The 19,093-nt window shown below is 37.3% G+C and overlaps 1 protein-coding gene across 1 annotated transcript in view; it reads left to right on the plus strand.

Moving 5' to 3' along the window:
• The window catches only part of TENM3 (teneurin transmembrane protein 3), a 692,061-nt gene that overhangs the window by 528,355 nt on the left and 144,613 nt on the right, over positions 1-19,093 (plus strand). Inside the window, exon 9 of the mRNA XM_053975063.1 lies at positions 174-411. Coding sequence (XP_053831038.1) covers positions 174-411 — 238 coding nt within the window. The remainder of the gene's footprint in view (positions 1-173; positions 412-19,093) is intronic.

The raw sequence follows: 19,093 nt of genomic DNA on the forward strand, positions 1-19,093 counted from the left end.
GAACTTGGTGTATCAAGGGTAAACTTGCTCTTACAGAATGTCACTGGATGTCTGCTAATAGAATAATATGCAAATATATTAGATGATAAGATTATATTGAATTTTTCATTCTGCTTTGGTTGTAGCAAATGCCAAGATGTTGTATAACGAACTTCAATTTTCTTTCTTCTTAGAACAACCTCCAAATAACCAAGGCCAGTCGACCCTGCAGCCTTTGCCACCTTCTCACAAGCAACATTCAGCACAGCATCACCCATCCATCACCTCACTTAACAGAAACTCACTGACAAATAGGAGGAATCAGAGTCCGGCCCCGCCGGCTGCTTTGCCCGCCGAGCTGCAAACCACACCTGAGTCAGTCCAGCTGCAGGACAGCTGGGTGCTTGGCAGTAATGCACCTCTGGAAAGCAGGTAATTACTTAGGTACTACTACAGACTGTGGCAATGCTAAAGAAAACATTTAACTTAATGACAGTAGATCCGCAGCGAATACTTCCCCCCATTCAGCAAGCAAAACTGGAAAGTTTTCAGTCCTGAAAAATATGTCCTCTCTCTAAAATCCTCAATGGCACTCTTCTCCCTTACAGTCCTATTCCAGAGTAATTAGAGTATATTAATTTTTCCAGACAAGTGTTTTCCTTCCTGTTCCTAATCTGTGACTTTTGCCTTACTTTTGTTTGAAACAATTTCTTGCCTTGCTTGCCAGAAATGTGTCAAATATGTACTGTCATACAGATCAAATGTCAAATAACATTCAGTAATAGTTTTTAACTCTTGTACTGGTACCTTTAAAGAAATACTTATGTGAAGCTAGATATTTTTAAAGGTGCTAGATTTGGTGAGACAAAAGAGAACTCAGTTCCGGTGTAATGATAAATTTGTCATAGATAACTGGCTCTAGGAAAGAAGCAGCTAATATCAAGAGTGACACTAGCTTTTTTAGATGCAGAATAACCTATAAAAAATTGATAGGACTTACTGGCACAAAGCTGAATTTTCCTACAATGACTAATTAGTATTCATGTAACACTCAATCAGCACTAATTTTTAATTAAGGAAAGCCATAATATTCCAATTTAGTTATTAAACTGAGCATTTATTACTATATTGAAGTTGACAGTAATTCTTGAAAGTGTTTATGAAATCCCTTCAGTTTATTCTTTGAATCCCTTTAAATTATGATTAATAGCAAAATAAAGATGATTTTGACCAATTTAAAACATACATGACCTTAAGATTCTCTTTTAAGTAGTTTTTGATGCCATAGATGTTTCAGGCAACTCCCCTGTTAAACAGTTTGGAATGGTTATTCCTTTTCTTAGTTTTCTTGGACTCTCCTGTGCTGTTTGAGACATAAGCACTGTGAAACAGCATTCCACTGAAGAGATTTCATCATCACATTCAAACAATTTAGTACTTTAAGAAAGAATTTTCTTATAGAACAAATGAGTTTGTAGTGGGGAAAAAGATGTTTGATGTTTTCCTGAGAGTAGTTAATCTTAAGTAGATGGGTAAAGTCTTTGATGTTTGCTTCTCTTGCCATATATGTTTTTATTGTCTTTATAAAGGTGTAGGACTACTTGAATGAGAATGCCACTTCCAACCTTAAGTAACTTTGGCAGAGTAAAATATTTTCGTCTTTTAAACATTTCTGATTAAAACCTAAGGGTATTTTGCGTGTTCAAGTTTTGAACACTTGTGAATGAGGTAAAATGTAAAAATTTCATGTAAAAACTGACAGAGCCCTATGACTGTGGTTTTTCTCATAGTCTTACTTGGTTGGAACTCTGGAGGTGTAGAACCCCTCATATTTGTCATTGATTTTTTCCCTTTTGGTTAAGGTTCCCTACTGAGTGTGATTATCAGGCTCAGTATCAACTATATTAACAGCTTTGTGGTAGGTCTCTTCCTTCACGCTTTCCTTGGACTAAAAAAAGTTTATCTCCTCTTTGGCAATATTTTAGTTTATGCTTATTGTTGGGGATTTTTTTTTTTCTTCTCTCTTTTTTTTATTATTTTGACTTAGATGGCAGCCATTTAGAGGTAGAGAATGTGAATGTCAGCCTATATACACAACTGTCTTTCTTGCTCTATAGACTCACACTGATGATGGCTGGCATAAAAATTACATACAGTTTGCTGTCTTGTATAGCTGGGCAGTGAATTGGCTGGGTTTGTGTATGTGCATGTTGGAGAGAAGGATGTATTTCCAAAGCTTGGGGGAGGTTTTAGTCTCTATCGCTCTGCAGTAGTAGTGAAAGTGATTTCAAAAGATATATAGTCATAGTATTGGATTCAGTTGTGTTTGTAATAGAATATACTGCAATTTGGCTCTGTGCAAAGTACTATTAACAAGAGCTAATGGATTTGTATGAAGAATTACTGTTATTGGCTAAAAAGATGAACTGTGAGGTTACAGGTCAATGATGTCCAACAGAAACTCCAATTCACATTTTTTTTAAATAAAAAATACTCTTTGCTTATATGTTTATGAGGACCTTAAACTGTAACTTGAATAAATTGAATTATGTGAATGCTTCTTTAATCTCGATGCCATCTTTAAATGACAATGAGATTACCAAGCAGAGAAATTGTCTTCACTCTATTTGGGCTCAGTGACATCTACATTAACCAAAAAAAAAAAAAAAAAAAAAAAAAAAAAAAAAAAAAAAAAAAAAAAAGTAAAAAAGTAGTAAAAGATTTCCTGTAGGTTTCCTGCCATCTGCAAGACCTTTCCTTGAGCATTTAATGATCTTTACTATTTGACTGTTCCCTAGCCAGATGTAAGTTAGGTTCATTTGTAGAGCAAATAGATCTGCTGGAGGAGCCATCACTAGAGAATAATATGAACTTCTGAAGAAATCAAAATCTTTCCATTTTGTTCTTTGAATAACTGGTTGGACAGCCAAAGTCATGTAAATATATGACTACATGTCAGATGTTTGAATATGATAAAAGATCATTATCATTTAGTAATTAAATATTAGTGGGTTTTTTTATTATCATTGAGCTTTAAGTTTTTATTCAGCTACTAGTTTTAGTAATGATTTCTTGATTACCAGTATCAGTAGTAACATTCTCATGACTTTGAGTTCTAGTAGGATCTAAATTACTGATATTTAAAAATACATAGTAAATCATTTCTTCAAATGCTCTCTCTGTTAAATATTTGAATGTGCAGAATTTTTCTAATGCACAATTATGAATGTTAGAGATGCACACTGGAAAAGTACATTATGAGTTCTATATTAGAACTCATACATTTGTAGATAAAAATAAGCTGGTAGCATCTCTTAGTGCATTTCCTTGGAAATGTCTCATTCATTTCAGTCATTGAATGTTAAAGATCAATTTGTTGGTAAGGGGAAATTGACGTATTCCAATCAAGGTATAAATCTCTGAGAATATTATGTAACTTTATTCAGAATATGTGCTAACATGCCAGTGAATCAAAGAAGACCTTTGCTTTTTCTTACTAGATTTGCTGAAAAAAATACCTCATTTGAAAGATGGCTGCATTTTGTATGATGGACTGTGAATTTTTTATACAAACTAGCCAAGAAACTAACATGTTTTTCATAGTTTATACAGATACTGCTTGGTCTTCTCTTACCACTTAGTATTAAACATAGAGTCGTAGGAACATTACTGTATTCAGCTACTTAGCTACTTATTTTACCAAGAAAAAAATAAGGTATTGGCTGAAGAAATACTTGATGACTAGAACATATTTTAGCATTTTGAGGGACTTACTTAAAGTTTGGAATACCTCAGAAATAGTATAGACAAAATATTTCCTGGAATGTGTTTCTTCAAAACTGTTCTATAAACTTGATTCAAAGTTCATTTTAGAATGTGGAGACTTTAGAAACTCCTAAAGTGTGATGAACATACACATGTCACTATTGGGGTGGACTGCCAAAGATCCAATTGCTTTCAATATTGATTAAGGTGTGGAAAGGGTGTTGTTAGTTTCCAGGGAAGTTTTAAATCAATTTGTGTAGAGGCTGATTGATTGTCTGCAAAAGCACAGTGTTGCTGGAGGTTAAAGTCTGCTCAAACCACTTATTTTACACATTCCACCCACTAAAACAGTGCCTGGTTTAATCAAATTCAAATTGTTCTGATCTGTAAGTCTTCCAGGTTTTCCCACAGTGACTTGATTAGAGATGTTACTTCTGTTGAGAAGGTGCATGGTACAAAATAAAGGCAGAAACTGGGGATGGAGTTCAAGTCCTGCTCTTCTGAAGACCCTGTTAAGCATTATGCTCACATTGCTGATCTGCAAAATGAAGAAACAGGACTCTGCTTTGATTGCTGACAGCATGAATGCATTTGAAAAATTGACATGCCATAATTATGGGATCATTATATACAGACATTAGAAATTAAGCATTGTTTTCAAATACTAAAGTCAAAAAAGTTCTGTTGCCATCTGACATTCTCTTACTGTCAGGTTCTCACTGAGCATCTGTTTGAATCCTAAAACACCAAGCCCATATGCTTATAAGCTTTCTTTGATGTCAATAGTGTCTTGCTTTAGATTTTTGCTTGATCCCTCTGGCATCTTTCCTGCTCAAATATCCCTTGCTGTCACCATAAGTACTTGGAATTTGATCATGCTGTGTATTTTGTCCCCTGGCTCTTAGACAAGCACCAGTAGTCCAGAATTCAGTAGTATTTGCACATGTTCCTTGAGTTTATCATTCCCATTTTCAGAGGTACACAGTCATTGAAGTAAGAATGGACACAAGTATTTTTTCCCCATGTTAGTCATTCCCTGTTTTAGATAGGACAAAAGAAATATGCAGTTCTAAACAAAAGAATAGTGGCTTACTTCATTTCTCTCCCTCATTTCCTCACTATTCCCTGAGAGAACCAGAGACTCTGATGCTTCCTTTGCCTCTCCTGCTGCTGTGCATTGTCATTTGCCAAACGTGAGATCCCCATTCACTCTGGTAGCCAGCCCTCTGCATATTTTTCTTGCTGATTGGCTGTGCCAGATAGCCAGCAAGAGACTGTCTTTTAATAGTCTTAGTTCAGTTTTATCATTATTATTTTATTATTATTATTTTATTCTATTTTTATTAATCTCTGGTCCAGCTTCATCAAGTAAACAACATCCCCCACTATACACTGCTCAGGCCTTAAGCCTGCCTTGCCACAGGCAGCAGTCAGGAATTTCATTCAAGGACTTGCACATAAATAAGGGATCACCAAAGGGTAATGGCCACCTAAAGGCAGCCTTATAATGCAGTGTCTTCAGAATACAATCCAGCATGTAGTTCAGGGGACAGCATGAGAGGCAGATAAATCCCACATACAGTTTTGCACAAAGTTACACAACAGAGTTAGTATATTCTTTTTTTGTGGGATCACCCCGTTCTTTAATTTGAAATTGCACCTCTAATTTCATTTTTTTGTATCTTTATGTATAGAGAATTAGAAAGTCAAGCAGTCCTTGCAAATGGTCATGACAACCTTATAGAGATGGATGTGTTTTCTCCAACATATCACGATAGCAGTTATGGGTATGTGACTCTTCAGTGTTTGCATGATGCTAACTATTGACACAGAAGACAAAGTGTGATTTAAAAAAAATATTGCAATAGGAAAACATCTGGAACAAATGTACTCATCCTTATGTCTGATTTTTAAAAAAGTAGTCTAATTTGTTACACTGACTCATAGAAGATACAAAATGGTAAACTCTGACTGCCAAATCTTGCTTGCTTTGACTTAAGACAGTAAGAATGCAATTGACATTGTTTTAATTCTCTATGGCCCAATTCTGCAGGCTGTTGTAAACTATTTGCATGATTACACATTTGCCAGATCTGATCCTTCATTTGTAATGTATTTACTACTTGGCAAATATGTGCAAGAAATATTATGACATATATTATAGCATAAAGAATGACCAAAGTTAACAGGAGTTACGTACCTAATCTGTAATATTTTTGCCAGCTAGTTTGAGATCGCAACTGCTGATAAATATGTAACTGTAAATAGAGAATTCCATATAAACAATTATTTCAATTTGTTTGAGTGAAATTTCTATTTTAGAATTGTTCCAGATCTACTTAACTTTTTCAGTAATCTGTGTCTAATTTTTGAACTATGTCTTGGCACTCTTATGCCAAATCAGTGTAATTCTTTTATGATCCACACACAGGAAAAAAAAAAACCTGACAAAGCAGTACCATTTCTGAATTGTTAATCATAAATTTAGCTTTTTTCTGTTAGTTTGTTTATACTCCACTAAAAATTATCGTTTTATGTCCAAATTCTGTTTTGTTAATGGTAGCGCCTAACTTCATAAAAGGGACAATGTGCTACTTGATTAAATGAGGAGATATGCAGTTGCCTACTAATTAATCTGTAATATATATTGACAAAGTACATTGATTTGCTTCTCCCAAAAACTCTTAAGCTTTCACTTAGCCACAAATTAACATCAACAGCAGGAAGGGAATGGTATGTTAAATTCAATTAGTCAATCATTATCAGCAAACTCAAAGATAGTGCAGATATTTGCCAGAAGATCCCAATATATTGTCTTCAAAGTAAAAATGTAACCATACTGTATTAAAACAGAACAAAGCCAAATATTATTGTTCCCTGTAGAATAATTACCATACAATACTGGTTCAGATGCATAAATGCTGTAGTATAGTTAATGGAACTGTGCCTGGTTTATGCTTTCTATGCTTGTAATAGGATCAACAAATGTAAGTATTTTAGCAAATGGTGTATGTTATATGAAATTTCTGTTAGTTGAGACTAGTTCAGGTGACAATACAATGAAATTTATCTTGTTTGTAATCCCTTCATTTTTAAAATTATGCTAGCAGGGATCATTTCCTGGTGTGAAAGTTGTCCAGAGATAATAATATATCAGTTCCAAAGCATAATAGATTTGAGACTACAACATGCTATCAGCATGAAGATTCAATTTATCAATGTCACTAACATACTGTGTCACAGCTAGAATCATTATATATTTGTTTCTTTGTTTTCATGTCATGCATTATGATATACTCTTTCTTAATTTGTATGGTTTACAGAGAGAATATTAATCTAATCAATTTGACAACTTTAGTGTTTAGAATGACATGTTACATAGAAATTCTAATGTTTCATAGGCCTAGACCTAAAGAATAGTTGTTTATAGCTTCAAGAGATTTATTCACTGTGCATTAATTATCATAAGACAGCTGGAAATTTCAATGTATTTTAGTGGTATGTATTGTTGGCTTTATTCTTTTCTCTGATGTACAAACATATGTTACTGTGTCCCTATTGACAAATCAGCTTAGTTTGAAGTAAGAGGTCTGTTTTCCTTTTACCTAACCTGATAGTCCTCTTCCCTAAGTTACCTAGGTGTCAAAATCTGAAAATATGTAAGATTCACTACCGGCAAATGACTGTCTTTATATTACTTATAGATAAAGCTTGCTAGTATTTTCTATTTCTGTATTTTTCTATATTCTGTATTCTATATTGTCTGTTGTCCCCACATATTCTGAAAATTTCATACATTTGCAATGTTAGAAAATTTCTGTTGTATTTAAGTAGGAATTCTTTGCCAGGAGGTTGATTTGGGATTTTTGTCATCTGGGAGAAAGTTCAGGCGAGCTGAGTTTAGGGCATGCTGTATTAAACTTAAGAGTGGTAGAGGAGAAAACTGAAAGAGTACAAAAGGGGTAGGAGTGGGTGTCCAAATGGGTAGATGGAGTAGTCCATAAGAAGGAACTGAGACTGGTTGGTTAAGCAAAGTGGGAGATAGAAGAAATGCTAGAGGACTAGAGGCTGAGTATCTACAATGAAAACAGAGATAATTTCTTGTCCTTTACTGCTTGTGATTATTTGTGAAATCCTTTTGAATTGGATGCACCTCATCACCTATGGCACTGACTCAGGATGGGGAGAAACCTTGGCTACTGGCATATTCTCTACTAGTGACAGAGGCCAGAAATAATCAAACTATAGATTTTCTATCTGTGATGGCCTATGGAGATGAGAAAGCTTTCAATATGATTTCTAAAGTTTCTTCAAACTTTCTTAAATAAAATCACGTTAGTAAAAAAAAAAAAAAAAAACATAAAGCTAGCACAAAAAACTTGCAAAATTAAAAGCTAACTTCTTTCTGCAGTTGCTTGACTGCAGCTGAGCTTGCCATCCCAGTAAGTGCAGATCAAGTTGAACCAGAAGGGGGTTTTAACAGATTCTGGAGATTCTTTCTGTCACATTCAAATAGGTGAGGAAACAATACCAAAACAAAGACCTGGATGACTGTATAGTGCCTGCATTCAGTATCTCTGATAATGCTGATTGCATGAAGAGAAGACCATCTGCAAAAAGGCATGTGTGAAAATGAGTACCATAAAATATAAAGCGTCACCCTCCTCTGGGCACAAGATGTAATCCTCTGCCTTTGTGAATCTGTGAATGGTGGTCTCTCAGTTCTATGAAATGTGGCATGTTGCATATGAGAGACTGTGTTCAGTCAGTCCAGACAAAATTTCAACCTTTGTTCCAGCTTCTGAATTAATCTTTTGGTACATAATGCAGCTCTGGGTCCCTCTTAAACTATATTTCTTTTTGAAATACTCTCTGTGTGCCTTATGAGACATTTAGAGTAATTGTTCTCTTTCAACTTTATGAAGACAGCAAAGGTAATAAAAAGATTGGAGGAGTAGCTGTACTCTGCATTCCTTTGATTTTCTGCTTGGAAAGTGTAACTTATTCAATGTTTAAGATAGGAACTGGCTACGGTTTAAGTGCCTCATCTCAGAGACAACTTTTCTGACTGTCTTGGTAGGGGATATGATTAGAGAAAAGCAGAGAAGATAAGGAAGTGTAATACAAATCCTTACTGCTCACATAAGCATTTCAGGTCCTCACTGCAAAATTCAGATGCTTTCCTCTGCTCGCTGTTCCTTTGGAGAGAGGAGAACTGTAATAACAGGAATATTGTATCAGAAATACTGAATTCAATATACAGAAGTGCAGTAAAGGGCTGCCAAGTTTGCTCCCATCTGCTGCCTTCTTCAGAAGTGAACATCACCAACAGTATCAAGAGCCAAGTCACTTACTGTAACATAGGTGGAAGTCTGTGTGATTACTAGTCCTCTGAGAGACCCAGAGGAAGCCTGTAAGGCAACAGAACTACTTGATATTTTTTTCAGCAATACATATATCTAGTTTCACTCTCATCTGGAAAGTAAGTAGTGGGACAGTCCTGCAATGAACAGTATGAGTGGCTACAGCTGAGCCAAGTTTCTTTCCTTGTTCACCCAGCACAAGGTATTCATTGCATTGGACTGTCTTGCTCATCTCTGCAAAGTGTGGCTTTAGCATTGTTTGTTCCCCTTATTCATCTTCACAGAGTGCAGCATAGCAGAGGAGCACAAAGGAGCAGGCTTGGCTGAGCCATCTGATTATTCTGGTTCTTCCGATCCTAGATATGCAGAAACTAACTACTCCTTCTCTGGGCTCCAGAACTAGCAGCCCAAATCTGAATTTGGAGAAACAAGTAAGAGGATAACAGGTGCCCTTTCCATCCTGTAGCACTATATTCTTTCTTGTACCACCAAGAAGGTAAGGGTGATGAAAAGGAAGATTTTTTTCTAACACACCGAGGGAGAGGAAGTTTGGGGCTTTTGTCAGCATTCAGTCCTTCAATTCATCATGTCGTGGTGACTTTCACAGCAGATTGGAACACTGTCTTGTCTGAATTGCTCTTTGAAGCTTCAGGTGCAAGTTGCTATGCCTGACTTCTCCATTCTTTTTCCAGCAGCCAGCAGTGGAGCTGTAGCCTGCAGGAGACAGATGTGGAAGAACACACAAGCTGTAAGGAAGACACTTTAGCCCTAGTAGGACTTTCGTTCTTTCTTGGATATCAGTGTTCAGTTTGCAAAGATTGCAGGTGCTTGGTGTAAACTCAGCCAAATTCAAGCAAGTGTTGCCATATGTAAAGTGCTTTTCTTAAACATTTGAATAATCTGGTAGAAGGGGTTTATCTCCATTTCCCACAGATGTTTCCTCTGTTTTTACATATGGGTAATATCTGGGATAATAGCCGTCTTCTCTTTCTTTCTTTCCCCCAAACTTTGATCATCATTTCATCTGCTGTGATCTTGAAGCTTTTTCAGGATTGTGATAGTATTAATAATGACTCCAAGGAGGTGGAAATTCACTTTTATTTCTTCCTAAGATTTTTTTTTTTATTGCAATCCTCCCAGAAAATAAACGAAGACAAATTCACAGCATAACTCAGTTTCTGTGCTGGCTTGGAGTTATGTTAAATGCAGCCATATGGTTCTGTGGAAGTCAGTCATAAGCCGGTGCTAAGGGCAAACACCACCAGCTACAAGGTTTCATCTCAGAAGAATGTTACAAGAAGATAAAGACAGGCATAAAGTGTTCACAGAGAAACAAAAATCCAGTTCCTGCTAGGGCCTGCTGGGAAAGTTTTTCTCATGCAACAATGAACCAGAGTTCGCATGAAACCTAGCCAGTAATTTCTGTTATCTTTTACATCTTTCCTATAATGTTAGTCGGCAGAGATTAATCTTTTCTTTCTATCTGTTTCCTCAACTCAGTGCAAGGACTTGTATTTATTGATGTGATCTATCCATTAGTGAATCAGGCAGAGGTCTCTAATGGCAGGTGGCAGGTGAGGGTCATGGTCTCTCTCAGAAGACCCAGTTCAATCCAGCATGAATAAGGTCTGTCAGCAGAGAGGGGGCACACCAGTCAGTAGGTGCAGTACTGTGATTGATCACAATCTTGGACCACCATCTTTTCCACATTTAATGGTTTTCTCCTTGTTCTGACGGGTAATGTATGTCATAGGGTTTTTTTAACAAACAAAAAAGCATGATAACCCACTCCCAGGAGGGAAAAATTCAGCTGGTTTGCATTCAAGAAAGTCAGGGAGAGACAAAAACAAAATCTTAAATGAGAGAAGTTGGAGCAAACTAAAATAGCTGCAACTGGATTTATCCCTCCTTTCTTTAACTTTCTTAAGATTAATTGATTTCTTTGTATGGAAATGACAAACTTCTAAGTCTTTACACACAGATAGATGTGCACTATCTCTGCATGTGTTAGTGATGATGTACTTGAGGCAGAGCTCCCAAACCTTAGAAGTGTATTCTGTCTGAAAGTCTATTCTTCCCATTTAAAACATCAGGAAAATAAAAAGATAAAATTTCAGCTACCCTTATGTCTTATTTGCTTATATTGGCCTCATGGTGCTGCCAAACTTTTGTAGAAAGTTCCACTATGTTATTGAAAAGCAGAATTACTGATTACTTCTATCTCCAGATAGGTGCATTATGAATTGGGACCATGTGGGGGGAAAATCTGGTGGTTATTTTTTGTTCAGGTGAACAATCATCACAGTTCTGTTCAATACAATACAGAATAGTTAAGTTTTTATTCCTAGGAATTCAACAATACCTTTATATTAAACATGAAACCCGGGTCATTAGGAGTACTGTTGAATTCTGAGCAGAGGAGTTGGGTCCTGATACACTAAAATTTAAATTTCGCTCAACTTGCATTCACTCAAAGTGGATTTGATAGAAGTTTTTTCCACCTCTGGAGCCTTAGGACAACGCAGTTGATGTGTTTCTAATCCCAAGTGTCTAAGGTCTATTACCTCTTGTGCCTTGGAGTGAATCTAGGCTAACAGATTGAGGACCTTAACAGAATGCATAAGACATTTTGCCTGGGCCTGCTTAAAAATGTGGTAATTTGTGTAATAATGTCCACAGATTCAACACACCTTAGAGGCAAATAGATAATTTTTAATAGAGATAGATACTGGCAGATTTGAGTTGGTTTGAGGGGAAGATTAACCTGTGCTCCACAATGTGAAAATTGGTGTGCTCATTTCACAAAATATTTAATTTGTGATTACAGAAAAAAAGAATGCTATTGCCTTAGCTGGAAGAGTCCAGTAAAGTACAGTGATCTTTGGAGTCAACAGTGGTCTTCTCTGCGGGTGATTGCTATTGTGTCCAGAGTTTTTCTCAAATTTCAAGGGCAACAGATGAGTCAAATAAAACAGATTAGTGGACTTTTTGCTTGCATAAAAGAAAGTTTTAGAGCATCCCAGATATATCTAAATATATGTGGATATTTTGATACCTAGAGGTAAAAGAAAAAAATGCAAAACATGTTAAGGATAGTTTTTCTTTTCTCTTTCACCTCTCTTCAAGTCACTTTCTATTCTGTCAACTTCCAAATGTCAGTTTTGATTTATTCTGCACTGAAACAACAGGTATCTGAAAATAGCTTTCCTCATCTCCACAGCTGCCTTTGCCTGACCCATAAAAAGCCTAAATTTTGCTTTTTTGCTTTAGGCAATTAGTTCTTAATGCTTTTGTGTGTTTTACCCTAAAAATAAAGTGAACCAAATAGTAGTATTATAAAAACTAGTCTTTGTGTACTGCAGGGCAAACAGTACATACTCATTATACAAGAACAAGGAAATAATCAGTTGAATTTAAATTGAAATTGATAGAAGAAAATACATTTTGATATAGTGCATGTTTAGCCTGCAGAACAAAATGCCACGAGACATCAGTGAGAGCATGAGTTTTGGGCTGTTTAGAGAAAGAGCAAGCTGTCAGTGAATAAACAGACTGGAAGGCATTAATTCCCTCCCTTTGTACTGGCCACTTTCAGACAGGGTGTTCCTGATGGTCTACCCTACTACAGTAATTCCTGTTTCTGCTTATTTGGTTACAGTTTTACACAACTTCTGTAATTGCTCACTGTCAGGTAAGTTATCTCTTTCTCCACCATTTTTGGTTGTTCTGCATTGTTCTGCATATTCTTTCAGGAATCCTACCCCTTACACTGCTTTTTAGACAGACACCTCCATCAGAAGTAGAAAGATAATTTCTAACCTTGGGTGCCTTTTGTAGTGCAGTCTTCTGAGTGTTGAAGCTGTTCTTCATCAGTTGTCTTCCTTCTAGCGGTGGGCTGTAATGATCTGTAGAACCATTTATCACTAACTGGACCATCATGGAACTGACCAAACATTGCATTTAGGACAGTGTAGGAGACAGGGCTGCTAGAAAACCTGTAGCACTAGGGCATTTTTTACTGATCACAATGGAATCTCTCTATTCAGAAACACAACCAAATTAATAGATTTATTCTCCTCCATATTTTTCAGATGCTGTTAGTGTACAATGATATACAAGATCCAAATATTTAGGATTAAATGATTTAGGGTTTTTAAACACATGTATTCTAAATACAGTTTTATTCTGAATCAGTGGTATTATAGCTCTTAAGATGAGGAGTGTTTAGTTCTTATATGCATAAGGCCTAGCAATGTTGGCCTTTATTCTGTGATAGCAGACTAAATAATAATGTTGCACAAAGTAACAGTAGCTGCCATTCAATTTCACTGGCAGGGTGATAAAATATGATGCATATTCTGATAAAATATGCATCATATTTCATATACAATTTTGCTGTGCCTTATTCACAATTCCATATTTAGTGTGAGTTTTTGTTGAAGTCCTGTGTGACTTTTAATAGGGTGTGACATACTTGCCATGTGATTGAGCACTCTGTTGGCTGGGTTGCACATTACGAAATAATTTAAAACAGAACCAAAATGCTGCCAAAAAAGTTTTGTTTTTTTTTTTAAATGATAAGGCATTTTTACGTCTTCCAAGTATTGCAAAGCTTTCTATATATATGATGCCCAAAATTAGGGAAATTGTTCTTTAGCAAGGTGGAGCAATTTCAGCATAAGATAAAAAAGTCATATATCTAATGTAAAAATCACATTAGAAATGTTAAAATTATGCAATAACTCTATTCCAGTTGATACCAGTCTATTTATAAAGTAATGTGTAATATTCCTTTTTTGCATGGTGATAGTTTATTTATATAAAATCTCAGCTTCTGCCAATCTGGAGTCTAGGGTTTTCCAGATATGTTTATATAATACTGCATTCATTGATGCATAGTATCCATTTTCTTCTAAACTGCGGTCAAAAGTTCTTGTCATAGATCCTTTCATGAAGAAAGTTATTCTAACTCACATTTCTGTTGCTGGACACCTGGCTCTCTTATATCAAAAGTACTCAGGCTTCTGGGCTGAGTCTTACTGTCCTTGAATATTTTGATAGTCTATCTCCATTTCTATAAAGACACAGTTTTCAGTTAACTTCATCTTTCTGCCAAACTCATGGATGGTTTTTATCACTTTTTTTCCCTTTCTGTTTTTCTATTTACTGAATTTAGTAGAGAATGCTTCAGTTTTATTTTCCACAGAGGAAGTGGCAGCACAAAAAAAATCTGATTTGCTGTGAGCCCTCTCTCCCCACCAGTGTGAGAAGGAAGAAACCATCTGCCTGTCAGCCAATGCACATCAGCACTTGATGCTCAAAGAGTACTGAGTAAAATTAAAAACATGATTATTTTACTTTTATTTACATGCTTCTCTTTTCTGAGCTGACACCTTTGAGTTTTTATGCTGTATTTCTGTCTTTAATGGTAAGGGCAAAAGCTTAAGTAAAATGTCTACCATTTGTGAAATATAAATATATATTGAATAAATGTAAAAGTAGAATATTATTTGCTTTAGAAGTTGAATTATTTAATAATACAGAACTGGCTTGTCTTGTAAAATATTAGCATGATTCACTGGAGTTTTGTACTCCATAGCTTTATAAAATATTTAAAGTGCTGCTTACGTGAAGATGTAGCAAGTGCATGTTATGAGATCAATTTTGAAGCAAAGATACACTACTGCAGATGCTATAAGCTCCCTATGAGATGAAATAGGTGTAATTTCCTGTAAGTCAGTACCTGGTCAAGTTGTGCAAACATTTTAGGCTTTAGAAATTAGCTATTTGAGTTCCATAGTTTGAAAAGACAAGGTAGAAAGATATATAGATAATTTAAATCATCTGTGGATGGATTATATTTCAAGAGCATAAGAATTTCAGCATTATCTGGAAGCAGCCTGGATTTGTTGTCAGATGCCATATCCTTCCAAGAGTCTCACAGGAACAGTTTGGCATGGCTCAGTGAGGCAGACAAGATGTGCAAGTCTGATAGCATTACACTTTAAATACTTATCACTTGGAGTTAATGTAGCAGGAGAGTCTCTGACAACTTTGTTAGTAACTCCACTCATTAGAAATAGAGATATCCAAACAAATTTTCTTAACCCACATGAAGATGCCAGACTGACTTTTCTGTCATTATTTTTCCCTCAGTGTTCAGCCAGATGGTGCAACCACTCTGGCATTGTATTCACGGGATTCAAAGTAAAGGAGAATAGCTTAAAGTGAGGAGCTGTGCTGTGTGCTGCCTAAGACAACACATTCCTGAATTCCTACTGCTGAATTCCCACAGCATGCTCCTGGAGTAACTGGTTGATCACGCCGTGGACAGGTGTACTCTTCACTGGGTAGAAAAGTGGCTGAATGGCCAAGTCCAGAGGGTGGTGAGTGGAGTTACATCCAGCTGGGGGCCAGTCACAAGTGGTGTTCCCAATGGCTCAGTATTGGGACCCAGTCCTGTTTAATTTCCCAGTATCACAGAAGAAGCTGAATTGGAAGGGCCCCACCAAGATCATCGAGTTCAACTCCCAGCCCTGCATAGGACCTTCCCCAAGAGTCACACCATGTGCCCAAAAGTGTTGTCCAAACACTTGCTGGACTCTGTCAGGTTTGGTGCTGTGACCTCTACCCTGGTAGAATTCCAGTGGTTCCAGTGCCCAACCACCCTGTGGGTGAAGAGCCTTTTTCTAATATCCAACCTCAACCTCCTCTGACACAGCTTCAGGCCATTCCCTTGTGTCCTGTCACTGATCACCACAGAGATCAGTGCCTGCCCCTCCACTTCACAAGGAAATTGTAGACTGCTATGAGATCTCCCCTCAGTCTCCCCTTTTCCAGACTGAACAGACCAAGTGACCTCAGCTTCTCCTCATATGGCTTCCTCTCAAAGCCCTTCACCATCCTCATGGCCCTTATTTGGGCGCTCTCTAATAGCTTTATAACCTTCTTATATTGTGGCGCCCAGAACTACAGACAATATTCAAGGTGAGGGCCCAGCAGTGCAGAGCAGAGCAGGATAATCGCCTCACTTGCCCAGCTGATGATGCTTTGTCTGTTATCAACAATCTTTATCAATGATTTATTAATGGAGAGATTAAGTGCACCCTCAGCAAGTTCACAGACACACCAAGCTGGGTGGGACTGTTAATCTGCTGGAGGATAGAATGTTTCACAGAGGGATCTGGACAGGCTGGATCAATAGGCCAAGGCCTGCTGTATATGGTTAAATAAGGCCAAGTGCTGGGTCCTGCACTTGGGTCACCAAAACCTCCTGCAGTGCTACCAGTTGGGGCAAGAATGGCTAGAAAGCTTCTTGCAGAAAAGCCCTGGAAGTGCTGGCTGACTGCTAGCTGAACATGATCCAGCAGTATGCCCAGGTGGTCAAGAAGGCCAGGTGGCTTCCTAGCCTGCCTCAAAAATAGTATGGCAGCAGGATCAGGAAAGGATCTTCCCTCTGTACTTGGCACTGATGAGGCCACAGCTCGAGTGCTGCGTCCAGTTCTGGGCCCCTGGTTCAGGAAGGACGTGGAGGTCCTGGAGCAGGTCCAGAGAAGGGCAGTGAAGCTGGTGAAGGGTCTGGAGCACAAGCCTTATAAGGAGCAGCTGAGGGAGCAGGGGTTGTTTAGCCTGGAGAAAAGGAGGCTTGGGGGGGGGGGGGGTCTTACCACTCTCTATAACCACCTGAAAGGAGGTTGTAGCCAGGTGGGGGTTATTCTCCTCTCACAAGTAACAAGCCATAGGACAAGAAGAAATGGCTTCAAGTTGCACTAGGGGAGGTTTAGATGGGATATTAGGAAAAACTTCTTTTTTGAAAGGGTTGTCAAGCATCAGAAAAATCTGCCCAAGGAAGTGGTTGAGTCATAATCCCTCCAGGTATTTAAAAAATGTGTTGATGTGGCATTTGGGGACATGGTTTAGAGATGGACTTGGCAGTGTTGAGTTAACGGTTGGACTCAGTGATCTTAAGGGTCATTTCCAACCTACATTTTTCTAAGATTCACATATAACAGTTACAATTTTCTTTTCATTACCTTTATGCCTGAGGTGGATTGTCAGAGTTATGACAGTTCACACCATTGCCGTCATCTCTGGAGTTTATCTATAGGATTAACTCCTCAAAGGCTTTGAGAATATGGATTAGTCTCTAGTAGTCTGTGGTCTACCAAAGCCAACATCAATTCTCACTTTCTCAGAGAAAATAAAAAAAGGAAAATATCAGTGGCAGACTGTTTTATTGCGCTATTTTCTTAAAACTTAAAGTATATTGGAGTTCTAGTCAAGTGCTCATATAATGCCAATTCCCATTTTTAGTCTGTTGAATCTAACAGCAGAAGAAGGAGGGTGTGAAAATTGCAGGCTGGTCAGGCAGCTTCTTATTTTTAACAGCAAGCTCATGTATAGGAGTATTATTGTATCTATTGTATGGCTTTCCTTCTGTCCCCCAAAACAATACACATTGCACATGGAAAGGGAAACAGCTACCTTTGTGTTTAGTGGGGTTTTTTGGGATCTGTTTGTGAAATACACCTGGATATAGCATTTACCATATGTAGCCAGGAAGGAAAGCGCAATAAAGGTCAAGTGGATAAGACACTTATCAGGACTTAATGAATTTACGTGATTCTCTGAAGCTGTACAATCCAAGTAATGCTGTTGTAAATATTTTTACATAGGGCTAGTTATTATTTTGGTCTTTGCTACATTGAAAATGTCATAACTTTGAATGAAGTGTCTTCTTAGACAGGATTTACGCTACCAGAGCTTTGCCTTTTGAGATTGTTGACTGTACTTGAGCTCCGAAGCTAAAAAAATTTGGGATGTGCTGCTGCACACCAGTAGATCTAGTGCATAAGCTTCTGTTGTTGCTGCCATCAAGTTTAATATTGTTCAGAATGAAGCAACCTATGTAAAATATTTCATGAAATCATGTTTGTAATGCAAATATTTTCAAGTAGAGGGCCTATGCCAAGATGTTGTAATTCATCTGTTAACTTCCCATAGCAAAATCACCTGTAAACAACGAATCTTGTTTATCAACTGCTGGTATTTTTCTCAGGCTGCAGTGGGGCAAACTAATTTCTAGTGTCTCTACAGTGTAAATTGGTCCATTACTATGCAAGAATCTGAGCATGTGTTCCAGAGAATCGAAGTCCCATCAGCTAAGAAGCAGTTCACAGTGCCACGTGGTGTACCTAGAAAGGCTTTTCCCCTGCACAGCTGGCTCAGTTAGTGCTGGATCCTCTGAGCTGTGCTGTATAAATGACAGGCAGGAGGCAAATACGGTGTAGGCATGCACTTACCTTCAGGAGGACCTGGGTATCAGCAATTCATGTGTGTCTTAGCTATGACAAAACCCAAACACCTTTCTGGTTCTGTTTAGCTGTGTGTTGGTAAGTTCAAAGTTTCCACAGTATGCTTTCTTACCAGTTTTAGATATAATGTATTCATTGTGTTGGCATAATTAGATCAGGGCAAGCCATATGCTACAGAGTTGCCAGCATAACAACTTGGTGGGAAACCTCTGGTGTACAGACCTTTCTTTGAATGAGGTTTTGTTGTTCGTAGAGTTGTGCATGTGCATCTGGAGAAAAACTCCAGGTAGAATATGCCATGTTTAGAGACTCTTTCAAAGTAATTATGATTGCATGAACTGAAAATAAAGGATTCTACTATATAGAAGCTCAGGGAGTAATATTTCCTTTGGAGATTTTAATTGAAAAAATGAACTGGTAACTCACAGTGTGCTTAACTTTGACTTTTCTTTCATATCTGTTGCTGGTTTTTTGCCTTCTTGAACACTTAGTAAATATATTTATTTAGACTACTACTCCTAGGCTGTAGCTAGCTCCTTGCATTCATAATGAGATCTTTTTGTGTAAGGAATATGTGCAAGTAGATGTGAATTAGTGAACTGAGTACTTAGGACAGACCCAAAAGAAATTTTTAACTGACTATTTTTGAAGAAGTTGCCAAAAGTCTGTAAC

Source organism: Vidua macroura, chromosome 4 (assembly GCF_024509145.1).
Source record: "Vidua macroura isolate BioBank_ID:100142 chromosome 4, ASM2450914v1, whole genome shotgun sequence".
NCBI classification, from domain to species: domain Eukaryota; kingdom Metazoa; phylum Chordata; class Aves; order Passeriformes; family Viduidae; genus Vidua; species Vidua macroura.